The sequence below is a fragment of the Acipenser ruthenus genome, chromosome 2, assembly GCF_902713425.1.
Source record: "Acipenser ruthenus chromosome 2, fAciRut3.2 maternal haplotype, whole genome shotgun sequence".
NCBI classification, from domain to species: Eukaryota; Metazoa; Chordata; class Actinopteri; order Acipenseriformes; family Acipenseridae; genus Acipenser; species Acipenser ruthenus.
In genome coordinates, this window is record NC_081190.1 from 53,394,416 (window position 1) to 53,410,238 (window position 15,823).

General features: G+C 40.1%; 1 protein-coding gene across 2 annotated transcripts in view; it reads right to left on the reverse strand.

The window, feature by feature from the left end:
* The window catches only part of rassf6 (Ras association domain family member 6), a 57,759-nt gene continuing 41,936 nt past the window's right edge, over nt 1–15,823 (reverse strand). For both annotated transcript variants that reach the window (XM_034013479.3, XM_034013478.3), the window contains exons 7-11: nt 14,121–14,222; nt 13,810–13,861; nt 8,198–8,313; nt 2,446–2,543; nt 1–1,425 (exon numbers count right to left, since the gene is read on the reverse strand). In XM_034013479.3, coding sequence (XP_033869370.1) covers nt 1,350–1,425; nt 2,446–2,543; nt 8,198–8,313; nt 13,810–13,861; nt 14,121–14,222 — 444 coding nt within the window. In that variant the 3' untranslated portion in view covers nt 1–1,349. The remainder of the gene's footprint in view (nt 1,426–2,445; nt 2,544–8,197; nt 8,314–13,809; nt 13,862–14,120; nt 14,223–15,823) is intronic.

Sequence of the window (15,823 nt, forward strand, 5' to 3'; positions counted from 1 at the left end):
ATGGAGTGGTGATGGATTGAGCTGCCCAGGGTGTCTTTCTATTGAGAGTCAATGGAGTGGTGACGGATTGAGCTGCCCAGGGTGTCATTCTATTGAGAGTCAATGGAGTGGTTTCTATTGAGAGTCAATGGAGTGGTGACGGATTGAGCTGCCCAGGGTCTTTCTATTGAGAGTCAATGGAGTGGTGACCGATTGAGCAGCCCAGGGTCTTTCTATTGAGAGTCAATGGAGTGATGACTGATTGAGCTGTCCAGGGTGTCTTGACGAAAAGCATAACCTGTGTTAATGATGACATACCATAAATGATACGAAAAATGCACTTTTATAAACGCAGTACCAGAGATGGTGCGTGCATAGAAAGCAGAGATTAGATCTTTGCACAGCAGATGCAGTTATAAAACATGGATTTATTGGATTTAAAACGGTATTAGACATCAGTTTTTATATATTTTTTGTTTTTTTTTATCAAATTGTATTTATATAATTTACTACTGTAACTTCTCTGTAAATATATTAAAATACATTAATAAAACAAAGACCCTTATCAACTGATTACCGTTTTGCAATATTTATTTTAATAAACTCTATTGGAGATGTTTTTTATATCATTAAATAAGGCAATTATGAATTATTTCACATCATATTTCATGAAATTAATATTAAAAATAGAAACTACATTTGCATTACTACAGCAAAAATACCGCTTATTACCATACTACTGCTGTAAATAAATCAAAACATTTTTACACAGCACTAGAAAACCTGTGATCTTAACTGAGCATGCGCGGATGAAGGACTGTGTTCATTTTTCTTATCAATTACGTTATGTCATCATTCACCAGGTTCATTAAACACTGAGAAAATCGTCCCAATCTGACCGCCCTCCATAGACTAATTAGAAAAATAGCCCTGAAGCTCTCTTTATATCCCATGATCCCCTGCATGCTGTGTAATGGAAGTAAAGGCAGAGTTGAGTATCTTGGTAATATAGAACCCTCTGCCAGTGTTCAAGATATATTTTTCGTGCGCCATTTTTTGATACCGCACTCAGGTAGACAAGATTTATCGATAAATAATTAAAACCCCTAATATATATATATATATAAAAGTGGTCCAAAACATCTGTCCCTTCTATGCTTTGTTAATAGAGCTAGTTCTGCCTTTTAGGTAGCACTTTTGTAACACTGAAAAAGGCTTTTATAAATAGACTTCTGAACAATGTTACACACGTTAGCCTGAAGTACATTACTGAATCAGCAATTATTTTTGTTTTAGAGCGTGTTGACTGCATTGTGAACATATTCTTTGTGTAATAACAGCTATTTTGTAAGTTGAGATGATCTCATCTTTTATACAGTTGTTTCAGTCTTTGGCATATTTTTTGAATGGATTTGTTGTGTGATGTTTCTCTTGCGCTGTTGGTACCTGTAAAAAAAAATCCATACTGTAAAATAATAATTACCAATAAATAAGTAAATAAAATAATAATACAATAAGAATTTCTTAGGTAACTCTCTATTTTGAGTGTCATAAATAAGTATTTAATAAATGTGCAATTCATAATTTGCTGAAGTTTAGTTACATGTTAATAAACGGTCAATAGATATGCCATGCATGTGTGTATCTATCATTAGACTTCCATTGAGCTCCTGTTTCATATGTATGTTGAGTATGTTTCTGAGACTTGGTATTTTCCTGCTCCAGTAAAAAAAAAAAAAGACATACGAAGACTGGTATGTAGCGTTACCAATATTATTCTGTAAGCTATCCACATAACCTAAAAAATACGTATTTAAACCACATAATTGCCATTTACAATTACGTTTTCAAATTGTGATGATCTCGTAAATTAGCAGCTTTACATACCCGTCTTTGTGTGTCTTGTCATTGGATGATTTGAACTAAACTGACTTATATTTACATGACTTAACTTTTTTTTTTTTTTTTTTTAATTTAGTCGTCGCCAATTATTTTACCCCGGTTTTCACCCCAATTTAGCATGCCCAATTATTATCTGTATCCCCGGCTCACCGCTCACAACCCTCAGCCCCGACTCGGGAAACGGAGGCTGGAACACTCGTCCTCCGAAACGTGCTCCTGCCAAGCCGTCATTTTTCGCACTGCAGATCCACAGCAATGCCACCAGACCTATAGTGCCGGAGGACAACACAGATCTGGCGGCTCCGCTGCAGAGCCACAGGCGCCCTATCGGCCACAGGGGTCGCTGATGTGCGGTGAGCCGTGGATTCCCCTGCCGACCTAAGCCCTCCCTACCCGGGCAGCGCTCAGCCAATTGTGCGCCGCCCCCTAGGAACTCTCGGTCACGGTCAGCTGTGACATAGCCTGGATTCGAACCTGTGATCTCCAGGCTATAGGGCACATCCTGCGCGGAGCGCCTTTACTGGATGCGCCACTCGCGAGCATAACTTAACATTTTAAACTTACTTTGTAACAATCCTTTGAATCTCCCGGTTTTCCTCATCCTTTAACTTATCAAGAATGATTTTCAAAAGGGGCATTTCCAGTTGAAGATACTGAGCCACCTGAAGAGAAAAATAAATGTTCATGGACAGCAGACAACCACCAAACAAAGATGCTTATTGCGCATTTGAAATTGTAATAGAAAAAATAACGTATAATATATTTGAATTAAAAAAAAAATCTTGCTAAGCAGACTTCTATAGAAGGAGATATTTTGTCCAAGAGAAATTCAAAGAATGTTTATTATCAGCCTGGACTCTCTCTTTGGAGGTAACCGAAGGACATGTAAAGCTTAGACCCCGTTCACACTACTGGGCTGGCTCAGGGCCGCCTCAGATTTAGGTCAGCAAACCCATTCATATTTGTGGTTTAAGGAGCCTTTGTGCATTCACATATGTGACTGAAAAGCTGGCCTAAAATATGGCAAATTGCTTATTTTTTAAATTTTTTTATGGAATGATAGTCTGCACTCAGTAATCCTTGCAGCAGATGTTTCTTATTAATACATATTTTTACAGTGCATAACAGTAGCAATTGTATGGTATATATAAAAATATCATATTATTGACTATTTTGACTTAATGTTATGGTGGGTAACGGGGTGACGGTCTGAGCTTACCCCCACCTCCAATCACATTATTATTATTATTATTTTTATTATTATTATTTATTTCTTAGCAAACGCCCTTGTCCAGGGCGACTTACAGTTGTAAACAAAAATACATTTCAAGAATCAGCCAAGTCTCCAGCATTATTGATCATTATTGAGATCCACAATCCTGCAGTTTTTATATTCATCTCTTAGTTACTAAATGACAGGAAGAAAAGCTCAATTGTGACAAGTTAAGCATAATTATGAATGCACTGCAGCTCGTATATTATGTGAAAGAAACCTGAACCTGAACATTAACCCTGTAGATTTTTGTATTTATTTAATATTTTTATAATTAAAGTTGTATGACGTACAAATAATTACCAATCAATATTGATCCACTGCCGTTTGGCTAGCAGAGCATTCAGCTTTATTTTTACCTTTCGCATGTATGAGAGTATGGGAGTGTCTACTGAGCTATGTAACCACATTGGTCATGTGATACGAAAAGGCGGCCCTAGTCTGCTTTGTGTTCATACATTTGTAAGCCCTGGGCTGCCTTTTCTTTTTTGGAGTGTTCACATATGGGAAAAGGCGGCCCTTTGGTCCGTCTTAGATTGCAAGTGTGAATGGGGTCTCTGTCTCTATTTCAAAGCTCTCACAAGAGATACTACTTAAAACTCTCACTGATAACATACAGGTGATAAAGATTCTTATCATAGCAGATGGTGGGTGAAGATATCCCGCTGTGGTAGATCAGAGCCATCAAGTAAACAATACACATCTCAACTACCCTGGACATAAAATGTGCAAGTTTGTGCTGACATATTCTTAAAAACGCAGAAACCACCGTCATGAAATTCGCTACGGCCAATGAATATTTCTTTAATCAAAAAAGCACTATTACATATTTAGTATGTAAAGAGAGGAGATTTCTTCAAGAGATCATAACAGAAATGCTCAATAAACTATAAAATACCTAACCCAAGTTATATTCTTTAAAAAATTATAACTCCTAAACAAACATTTGTCTTCCAGGGAGGGGGCGGGGAAAGAAACTATTAAGATACAAAGCCAGCTAATCATTAAAACATGTACATCGGGGCGTGAACCAAAAGTGAGTCATGAAACACTCCCGCTTCAAATGGACCAATTACAGTGGCATGTAAACTAGACTGCTGTTATTCATTGGAAGTTAAGTTTTACTTGTGTGATTGGCTTGTCCAGAAACACCCTATTTTTGGTTAGACATACAAACCATTGTTTCTCCAGGAAAAAGGCTCTCTATGCTCTACAGTCCTAATTAAGACGAATCACCACCCTGTGTTCTGAGGCGATCCCCGAAGCTACAAAAGACGCTATTTTGGAATGCTGAAATACTACTTGCAAGCTACTTCAATCTTAGCATTCAAGCAAAAAAAGTAGTTCCATTAGTAAAAATCCCTACTAATGCTAATTAATACTGTAACAGCTTTGGACTCTCTGTATTGAACCTTTTTTTTTGTGATCCCCTAAAAGTTAACTACAGAACTATCGAATCATTGCTGAGGGAGGACATCAAACTTATTTTTCTTCCAAATTCTAGAAACAACGACAATTACTGGATTATTTGACTGCTGCTCAAATCTACACAATAAAAAGGATAGTAATTATGCTTTTTTATTGAAATTCAGGGTGCGTATATCTAGAATTATGTCAAAGGCTTTAGATGCTATTTTGTTGGTGTTTGATATATACAATCGTGTAATGTTTGGTACAAGTGCTGAAGTTTTGCTCTTATTTTTTTTTTCAAATTTTGTAACTTCTAATAAATAATACTTTTTAGTATTACGTAGTCTGTTTTCTTTATCTAGGTATTTGCTACATTACAGGGGTGGCCAAACTTCCTGACCCTATGAGCCGCTTACCAAAATTTTCATATGGCCGAGAGTCACAAGACACATACTGTAAAACATGAAATGTTTGCAAGCAAGACATTTTAAATACTAGCATTGTTTTAAACATTTTTTTTTAAAATTATCTCGAACATTATAATGGAATATTGCACTTACACTGTGCAGTACAGTAGTTGTTATTGCTTGATGTCAGCAAAATATACAAGAACAAGAGAGAACATTGCAGAGCCTTACAGTTTCTGTGTAATGTTTATTGTACTGTAGATCTACAGTGTATTAAACTTTAAATGTAACACTGTTTTTTTCCATTATTTCTGTTTATACTGTATGTATTATGCACTTTAAATAAAATATATGCAGTTATTATGATGCAAGAAACTGCCGTGATTTCACCAAATACACCACGTAGAAACACACATTTTTGTAAAGATTCTTTTTGACAAGCTCTTCCCTTGAAGATCTGAATGCTCAGTTTAAAAAAAAAAAAAAAAAAAAAAAAAGAAATTTGTATGACTGCTGCGTGTATGAAATACTTTTGAGAGCTTTGTAGATGACAAATGCACTGTATTTATTTTGAAAGAGATTACAGTACCTGCTCATGACAAGATGTAAGATATGTAAATACAATTTTAGACCTGCAATATAACATTTAAACATGCATTCTCTAGTCTAGTGCCAACACTCCAATTTTATAAAAAGATTCATTCATCTAAATAAGGACGTTTGGCACGAGTGATATTCCATGCCTAGGGCGCTTCATTTTTGTTTTTTTATTGTTGATCACGTGATGCCTCTTTTTTTGAGCTGACTCCATTCAATTAAACTCTTGGAAAAGATTGTGAAACAAGTTCACTTTAGTTTTGTCTCCTGCAACTTGATTGAAACTATGATTCTGTTTAATTGATAATGTAAAAAAGGCAGCTCCTTATTTTTAATTGAACGCAAACAGTGAATGAAGTTAAATTGATTTCAATTGAAACTATTATTTGCAAAACAGGTTAGAACATTTTTGCAACAAGTCATTAAGATTTTAAATCCAGGTAAAGCAATTGAACTGAACTCAAGTTTTGTGTTCAGTTTGAATTAAAAATAAGGAGCTGCCTTTTTTTTACATTATCAATTAAACAGACTCATAGGGCTATATTCTGATCACAGCATGAATGCAAGTGCAAGCACTATTTGCGCTTGCCCCCGATTCTGTGGCGCATAAATGGAGCGAAGATGTAAAAAACCCCCCACTGCGCTGAAATGGTATTCTGAAGACTTACACCGTTATAGAGCACCTGCCCCATCACCACGGGTCGGCATAAATTTCAGGGCGTGGTATCATTAACATATTCGCCAAAGCAATTCTGATGACAGCGCAATGGGGTCCCAAATAGACAACTGAGCACTGCGTTAAGACCCGCTGAAACCAGGTTCAATTTAGTGGTGCAATCAGGAACTTTAGCAATTGAACACACCATAAAAAGCAAAGTAGTCTTAAGTAACAACTGTGTGCGTTTGGACTGACATAGAAAGAGGAAATCAAAGAAAGAAAAGTAAAAAAAAAAAAAGTAATTAGACAAATACCATTTAAAAAAACTCTAAAGCGATTAACTTTCTTGTTTGCTGTACATATGACAACGATGTTTTAATCAGCTTATCAGTGCGTCTGTACTGGCTTTTCTGTGACCTGTACTGTACAGTAGGAGGTAGGACAAAGTCAGTGTTGCATTGTTATTTTGATTTAAATTGCTAAAATCTAGTTTTCAGCATTGGAGGTAAAATACTAAAAATGGACGACAAAGCAAAAAAAGGAAAGTATATTTTGGCTGATGATCGTGTCAAGATATTTCCCAAATAAACTTTACATGCAGATGCAGGAAATTGTTTTGCACATCTTGTAATGTGTCTTTGGAGAAAATACAATTGATCGCTATTTAGCTTCAGAATCACACATTAAACGAAAGGCTACTACAGAGGCTGCTGAACAGAACGTAAAACAAACAACAGCTTTCAGAAAACAAAGTCAGCACAGACAAAACGTATTCCTGTCAGTTGTATCCAAGTTAAATCAGTACTACAGGTACAATCTAGCACAACCACCTCACTTCAAACAACCTGCTGCTTACTTTTTATAACCTTTCTATATATGTCCTTTATTAAAGAATGCCTGATGCCTTTGAGGGTAACCACATTTTGAGACTGTTTCTAATTGATTTCCACATCTGTATAACTTTGCCTTACACTTCCAACCAATTCAGTGGATGCAGAACATGTAGTCTCAATGTATGGGCATGTCCACACCAGACAGAGAATGTCGGCAGCAACTGCTGGGGGATGTTGCATGCTTGCCTTTAACAAATGACAGCACTCCACTTTAGTAAGGAATGTCTGCAAAAATCCTAATTTTATTCCATAACGTAACCGGGGAAAATATGTAAATTCTCCACTATTTAAGTAGACCCCTAATAATCATGGGTTCTATGCTAAATTGGTTTATTGAAACAAAAAGTATGGTACATAAAGAAAATGTTTTATGTGTTTTAGTACAGCGTACAATTAACAGAATGTGCTGGAAAAATAATGCAAGTAATATAAAGCTCATTGAACAAAACCGAAAAATTCAGCAAATTTCTACAAATGGTGTGATTGGGGCTTATTTAGCATTATTTTGTGAGTGTGATAGATTATGTGTACACTAGAGAGCAGCCTATAATATATATAGATCAAACATTTAAGATGATAATTATAAAGATGAACTCCCTTCTTATCATAGTTTACAAATATTTCATATTTAATAAATGTTACATGAGAATTAAAATATGGTTGTGGGTTTGTTATGGGGGAATCTTTTTCACTGTGCATTGTGTTATGGACTGTTTAGATCCCTAGACAAACTTTATTCACAGTATAAACAGGATTAGTAAAGGTAAACATGAGGGATCTATCACATTGTTTTATTTGTTATGTGACACATTTAATCAAAGCCCCTGGAAATTATCAGCAATTTCAACTTGAGTAAAATCTATGTAATTTATTGGGTAGTTTCCATTTTTCCCATAATATGACTTTTAAGTGCTTCTAAATCCGTTTGCTTAGTCATTGCTTCAACTCAATAATTTATGCTTACAAATCTGAAACATGTAAGCTCTTGTGATGTGGTTTACTAAAAACAAATTAAATGTCACGACTGTTATGCTGGCAAAAGGATACCAATGCAAATAATGCAAAATATCATACTTACATCATTGCTTACTTCTTGTTCGTCCCTGTCCATTAAAAATATTTGTGTAATAGCTGAAGGTCCCTGCAGAAGCCTTTCCCACAAGGGAAAATCCGATTCTTTTAGCTTCCTTTTTTCTGTGGGATAATTTTTGTTTATATATATTTCTTTACTTTTTAATGACATTTATATAATACATTCATTGTGTAAGTATTTAGATGTATGTTATAGCTAAAGTGGACAGAAAGCCTAGTGTTACACTGTATGTTAATTTAAACCTTCATCAGTGTAATGTCACAAGACTAAATGCTTGTCTCCTTTACTTTTTCTTTTACTTTAAGTTCTACCCTGTTTTTCAAGTTATGTATGAATTGGGGTTAATTGACATTTGTAGAGCCCTGAAATCTTTTCGTCTTCGGCATGGAGTTGTCTTGCGAATGACCCCATCGCAATGCAGAAAAATCACTTTACCCAAAGTAGATCTGAAGAAGATCAGCTTTGTACTTTTGAAATGGAAATAAATAAATAAACAAATTGGAGGGTTTATAATTGTATTTAAAACATAGGTCTGCAATGTATTTACTGGGCTACCAGTGACAGGATAGCTGAGTGGTGTCGTCCCCAGACCAGACAGCTGACAGAGACACACAGGCAGGTGTACAACGGGTGAAAGCACTGGTGCGCCGTTTTTATTGAAACAAAAAAATAAATCAAAAGGATATACAAAAAGAAAAAAAACACTGCTCACACAGCGAAATAAAATATTGAAACAAAAACAAATCTCGAACACAAATACCATGCTGGTCCACCCAGCACGAGTAGCAAGTGCTTTCTTTTGTTTTTACTTTCATTTTAGATTTTCTTTCCGCTCACTGTCTCGCTCATATTCCTCCTTCCAAAGATCCACCCCAGACACAGAAGAGCTGCAGGTTTTTATACCTGTGACCATCTCCGGATTAACACTAAATTATTCAATTTGGAGGTGGTCACATTCTACATGAGTTTACAGGGATGGGGCTTTCAACCCCATCCACACTCCCAAACAACAGCAAAGAAAAAAACATTGTATTTTTAAATGAACACAAAATACATTTTAAATCATAACACAACAACAACACCCATTCTAAAACCAAAACAATACACTATTTACAGCACATTCATCTGTGCCAAACAAACACAACACATTTAATTTACATGCCTTGCCCCCTCTAATTATGTGCAGGGCTTTTCTTCTGCCCTGCCACATACCCCACCCCCCCCAACTTATGCACAGCACACCTGGCCCCAACGGCCACCTACCCTCTTAAAGTTCCAACAGTCCTGGTTATAGTCCTGGCCCAGGGCAATAATGGGTCCATTAGGTACTCCTCTAATGCCAACACTGGCAGCAGCCATGCTGACAGCAAACAGGCTGGCTGCTCCGGCCAAGGCAATCCTGTCAGCGGAAATGCTGTCAGCATCTAGGCTGGCCCCTCCAGCCAAGGCAGATCTTGCACCGGTGCAGCGCACTCTAGAAGTGGTGCTGGCGTGGGCAGTGGTAATGCTGCCCTCAGCGTGGGACACTCCGACGGTAGCAGAGGCACTGGGCACTCTGGACGTGGCATTGGAGCTGGCAGCGGCCATGCTGCTTTCAGCCTGGGACACTAGCAATGGCACTGCACACTCTGGCAATGAAACTGCTACGGGTGGAGGTGGTCTTCTCACCCCCCCATTCTCTGCTGCCAGCGGCTCCCTTTTCTGAGGCTCCAACAACAGAATTTCTGTCCGCAGTCCTAGGTTCTGCAGGACGGGGCAGGAGCAGTCCCTCAGGAGGCGACGGCAGCAGTGGGCCCTCAGGAGACTACAGCAGTAGCAGACCCTCGGGAGGTAGCTCCAGCTCCTCTGGTGGTGGAGGCAGGAGCAGTGGGCAGTCTCCCTCTAGTGCTGGAGGCGGGAGCAGCAGGTAACCTCTCTCTAGCGGTGGAGGCGGGAGCAGCAGGTAGTCTTCCTCTTGTGGTGGAGGCAGAAGCAACAGGTAGTCTCCCTCTTGCAGTGGAGGCGGAGGCAGCAGGTAGTCTCCCTCTGTCTCTGGAGACTGGTGCAGCTCTCCATCCGACTGGAGACTGGAGACTGGTGCGGCTCTCCCTTGGTCACTGCAGACTGGTGCAGCACTCCCTCGGTCACTAGGGATTGATGCGGCTCTCCCTTGGTCACTGGAGGGCTTCCCTTTCTTGGGCTCTGGACATGCGGACTTCCCCTTCTTGGGCTGTGGATGCTCTGGCTCCCCCTCTTGGGCTGTGGACGGTCCGGCTCCCCCCTCCTGGGCTGTGGACGCTCGGCCTCGCCCCTCTTGGGCTGTGGATGCTCCGGCTCCCCCTCTTGGGTTGTGGACGGTCCGGCTCCCCCTCTTGGGCTGTGGACAGTCCAGGCTCCCCCCTCTTGGGCTGTGGACGGTCCGGCTCCCCCCTCGGGCTTTGGACACTCAACCTCCCCCCTCTTGGGCTGTGGATGCTCCGACTCCCCCTCTTGGGCTGTGGACATTCCGGCTACCCACTCTTGGGCTGAGGACACTTGGCCTCCCCCTCTTGGGTGCTGGACTCTCCGGCTACCCCCTTCTGGGTGCTGGACGCTCGGACTCCCCCCTTCTGGGTACTGGATGCTCGGGCTCCTCCCACTCCATATCCGTGTCTGTGTCCGTGTCCCAGTCAGCCTCCGGGCAGCTGTCCTCCTCATGCCCATAGCACAGGCAGAAGGATACTGGGACTGTTGTGTCTCTCCCTGCTGGTAGACCCAGTCCATGACCTGTGTCATTGCCTCCAAGGCCTCCATTAGCCATGGATACCCTCTGCTGATCCCTTTGTGCTGGATTCCTGGCTTCAGTTGGACGAAATCCAGGAGGATATCCAGGTTGCTGTTCCCCAGTAAGTGTCTTCCCTCTGTTCTCAGCCACAGGGGGTGCTGGGGTCCCTCAGCCAGCCCTCATACCTTTCCATTCCTCTCTAGAGAGGTGGCTCTTCCTTTCCCCTCTGGACAGGACCTCTTCTGTACTGCCTCTGTGAAGTGCAGGCACCATGAACCTTCCTTCATCCTCTACAACATAAACCTTTTCAAAAATGGCCTGGGTCCGTGGAAGCGCTATATCCCATTCTGGACACCACGTGTGACAGGATAACCGAGTGATGACATCCCCAGACCAGACAGCTGATAGAGACACACAGGCAGGTAGTACGGGTGAAAACACTGCTCACTGCTCACACAGCGAAATAAAATATTTAAACAAAAACAAATATCGAACACAAATACCAAAACAAATACCGTGCTGGCAATTGCTTTCTTTTATTTTTACTTTTGTTTTAAATTTTCTTTCCGCTCGCTCTCTTGCTCACATTCCTCCTTCCAAACACCCACCCCGAACACAGAAGATCTGCAGATTTTTATACCTGTGTACCCTGGAATAAAGCCCACGAAGTTGCCATGCCCCTGGTGGAATGAACAGTGAGCTTTTCTGGAGAGAGCAAGTTGGCCAACTCATAGGCAGTCCTGACTGTGCCTGTTATCCATTTGGACAGCCTTTGTTTAACAGTGCTTGACCATGGGACTTTGCCCCATAACAGACAAACTGTTTGGACTGCCTCCAAGTTTGTCCTGTCAACATAATACTGGAAAGGAGGTGGATGGAAAGCCTCCATTTCCAGACTGGTTGACATGAAATAAGATTAAATAAAAAAAGCAGGATTGGTACAAAGCGTAACCTTTGTCCTAGCTTCTGCAAAAGTTAAACAGGCTTTCAAAATAGAAAATGCCTGCATCTCACTCGGCCACTTTGCAGAGGTGACTGCGAGCAATAAAGTCGCTTTGAGAGATACAAATTTCAACTTAGATGAATGCAAAGGCTCAAATGGAGGCTTCGTGAATGCATCAAGCACCACGTTAAGCCTCCCGTGAGGAACAATATCCTCCTTTTAAAAATGGCCCTGCCAGGAAGTGAGCTCCTGGGGAGACCGAGTTAGTTTTGACATGTCAAGCTGAATGGCTGCCAGATAGATCTTTAATGTAGAGGGGGATTTCCCCTCATCAAACAGGTCCAGTGTGCTGCCTGTGTGCAGCTGCCTCATCCAGCTGTAGTGGTGATGGCTGTGGTTGTCAGACAGGGACCGCAGCAAATGTGACTGGTAGGCTACCAGAATGCTGTTATAGTTGCCCAGCCATGCGGCAAACATACTGGCTGAATAGGCACGCGTAAGGATCACTTCTTTCAGACTCCACACTGCTTGTTGGGGCATATAGCATCCTTCGACAGGAGCGCTAAATTAGGTGCCTGTACCAACGCAGCAATAGAAGCCACTGGCGGAACTGGGCCAGGCCCAGCTCCAAATCGTGCACCCTATATATGGTGTCCATAGACCGGGAAACAACAGGCAGGAAGAGCATCTGCTGCACAGGCAGTCTGGCCTTGCATGCGTCACAGGGATAAAACCAAGGCACTATGAAAATAGCAAGCAATGTACAGTAAGAATGTACAGTTGCTGCCTCGTGTGATAAAGACAGCAACTGGGCTGTCAGCAAGGCCTGCTTGGTACAAGACTGGGGATGTTAAGACAGGTCGGTAGTAAGTCGGAACTGGGATGGTGTTGGGTTGGTTCAGTCCCTTAGCACTGGGTCGGTATGATATGGCACTGTCGGTATGGTTCGCTACCTCGTTCCCTGTTAGGTACAGAGCGGGTCAATGACATACAGAACTACTCAGTTTGCGTTACCACAGGAAGCCGTATATAGGGATGCCCACCTGCATAAGCTGGCAAAACCACACACAGACAGTACGAATATGACTGGGGGATACCTGCTTGTTAGAGCCCTAACAGCTTTCGTAAGTCACCAAGACAGCAATGTGATACTGTGGAAGAGACTACAATTATTTTGACCCAGAATGCGTATCCTGGTTAACGCAGAGCTGCTGAGCCGAGCAGCTGTGCTCGTGTTACTGTAAAAAAAAAGACAAGAGAAAGACATTTTCTCACAGAAATCAATAGCCGCCAGCTTCACATGGGACACAAGGCCGCTGTGGGACGTAACAAACAACAAGCTGTGTGCAAACAATTTTGTGTAATTAGTAAACTAATACAACGTCAATAATTATCGCATTAATTAGTGTAATACACAATAGCGAGTAAATACACAGATAAAAGTAACAAGTACTCATCTGTCTATGACGCGCCCGTCAGGTTTTAGTCCTCTGGAAGGAAAAAAGATGTTGTGATCTGTGCAGGCAGTCCTTATATGCCCTCGGGGCGGACATGACTGCGTCACAGGCACTGTATGCAGCTTTGATAGAATTTATTCAGGTTCAGGGTCTTTAGCAGGTAAACACCCATATGGTAATGGTTACATTTCGTACTTGATTGGGAACCCTGAGTCGAACACAAAAAGATTTTGGGGTTCTCAAAATGTCAATTAACCCCAGTCCTAACATATATACTATACTAAATAATGTGTAAAAAAATAATGTAATTGTGTGTAAAAATAAAGTGATATCTTGTAACAATTGTAAGTCTCCCTGGATAAGGGCGTCTGCTAAGAAATAAATAATAATAATAATAATAATAATAATAATAATAATAATAATAATAATAATAATAAATATATATATCACTTACCCCCGCTTGCATGAATGCAATAAAGTGCAAATTCGTGATGATCATTTTCCACCTGATGAAAGGATACAAATAAATATAAAGCTTTTATAATTTACACTAATTTTAAAAGCAGCCTATAACAAAAGTGAGAGTTAAGGTTTTGTAAACATCTCCAAAATGATAGTGAATATGTTTTCTGAGGAGGTACTGTATATTACTCATCAAACTGGAGGAAAATTTAACAAACATCAGCACCCAGTTGTTATTTATTTTCCTGTTTTTTTTAATATATGTTAATTATAGATCATTATGAATATAAGTTGTAAGTTTACCTTAAATTTTTGAAGAAGTTGAACTATAACTTCTTGTGTCGTCATTCTAGTGTTTATCCTTACATTGGTCACAGACCCAAATATTGGCGTAAAGACAGAGGTCTAAAAAGAAAAACAAAGTTATCAGTTTATTACATTTGAAAACCAATGGGAAAACAAGTGTTTATTAATGCATGATTACACTTATATAATAAAGCCCTAGAGACTATAGCCAATAAAGTCATAAACTAACATTGCACTGTGATGGTGTACACCCCTACCTTGTGTGTATTTTGGTTTATTTTGTATTGTTTGTATTGTCTATTATTGTGTTATGATTTAAAATGTATTATTTGGGTTATGTAGCACAGGTGATTTAATGTACTGTATTATGGTTGGGTTTCAGTGTGTTCTGGCAGAGGCAGGGTTAGCAGCTCGTCTCTGCCAGACAGCTCATGAATCGGCAGTTAATGATTATTGACAAAATGACTGTCGGCCACGCAAATTAAAAACTCTGGTGCTGAATGTAACCATCTTCAGATCGATTGATTCATTTATTACTAATCTGGAGATGGTCACATGTATAAAAACCGCAGCTTTGGCTGAATGGGGTTGGGGTTGTTCAGAGGAGGAACGAGACAAGTAAGAACTGAGATACTTAAACTAAACAATTGCTACTCGTGCTGACTTTAAACCAACACGATACTTGTTCACTGTGTGTTGTCTGTTTGTTTTGGTCATCGTGCCTTTTTGTGTGAAAAGTGTTTTGTTTTGTTTAAATATTTCATTTACAATAAATACGTGCACCAGCGCTTCATCCCCGTAGTACTGTGTCTGTATTTCCTGATTTGACGTCACCCACAAGCCATCTCTGTGACATGCATAGGAGGCTGTGTGTTCCAGTGGTTAAAGAAAGGGGCTTGTAATTAGGAGGTCCCCGGTTTAAATCCCACCTCAGCAACTGACTCATTGTGTGATCCTGAGCAAGTCACTTAACCTCCTTGTGCTCTGTCTTTTGGGTGAGATGTAATTGTAAGTGACTCTGCAGCTGATGCATAGTTCACACACCCTAGTCTCTGTAAGTCGCCTTGGATAAAAGCGTCTGTTAAATAAACAAATAATAATGCACACATACATCTAGACAGTTGCATACTATATATTTAGCCTATTATTCTCATCAATTTCTTAGTGTATGTATAATATTAAGAACAGCAGGAATTAATGAAGTGCATAATGTCTACTTAAATTCTACATGCTGTTATAGTGTTGTAGAACTAGCTACATGAATGCAGCATAAGTAATTTGCTGCCTGCTGCTCTTAATTGAGTATCAGAATACCTGGCCAGGTTAAGTTAATTCTCTATTCAATTGCTAAATAAGTAATTTTGCCCTCGTTTCTAAAGTGGGCCTTTCAGATTCATAAGGTAAAATTTAGGTGAAGCTATATCAATTTACTGTCAGTTTTTGGTAAGGGGTTTATCTCTGCACTGGTCTCTCTTGTTTTAACTGAATGATCTTTTCCTAAATTTCCACATGGACGTTCTAATTAGAGTCAGGTGTTGCTAATTGCCTTGGCAAAGGGCTTATTGAGCTTGATTTATCATTGTCTAAGTATCTTAATTGGGAGCCCTTTAAATATGGCTATTACTTCCTGGGAAGGGGGTGGTTCTTTTTCGGGTGTGGTTTTGTGTGGATGCAGAGTGTTTGGAGGAAAGAGCAGGGTT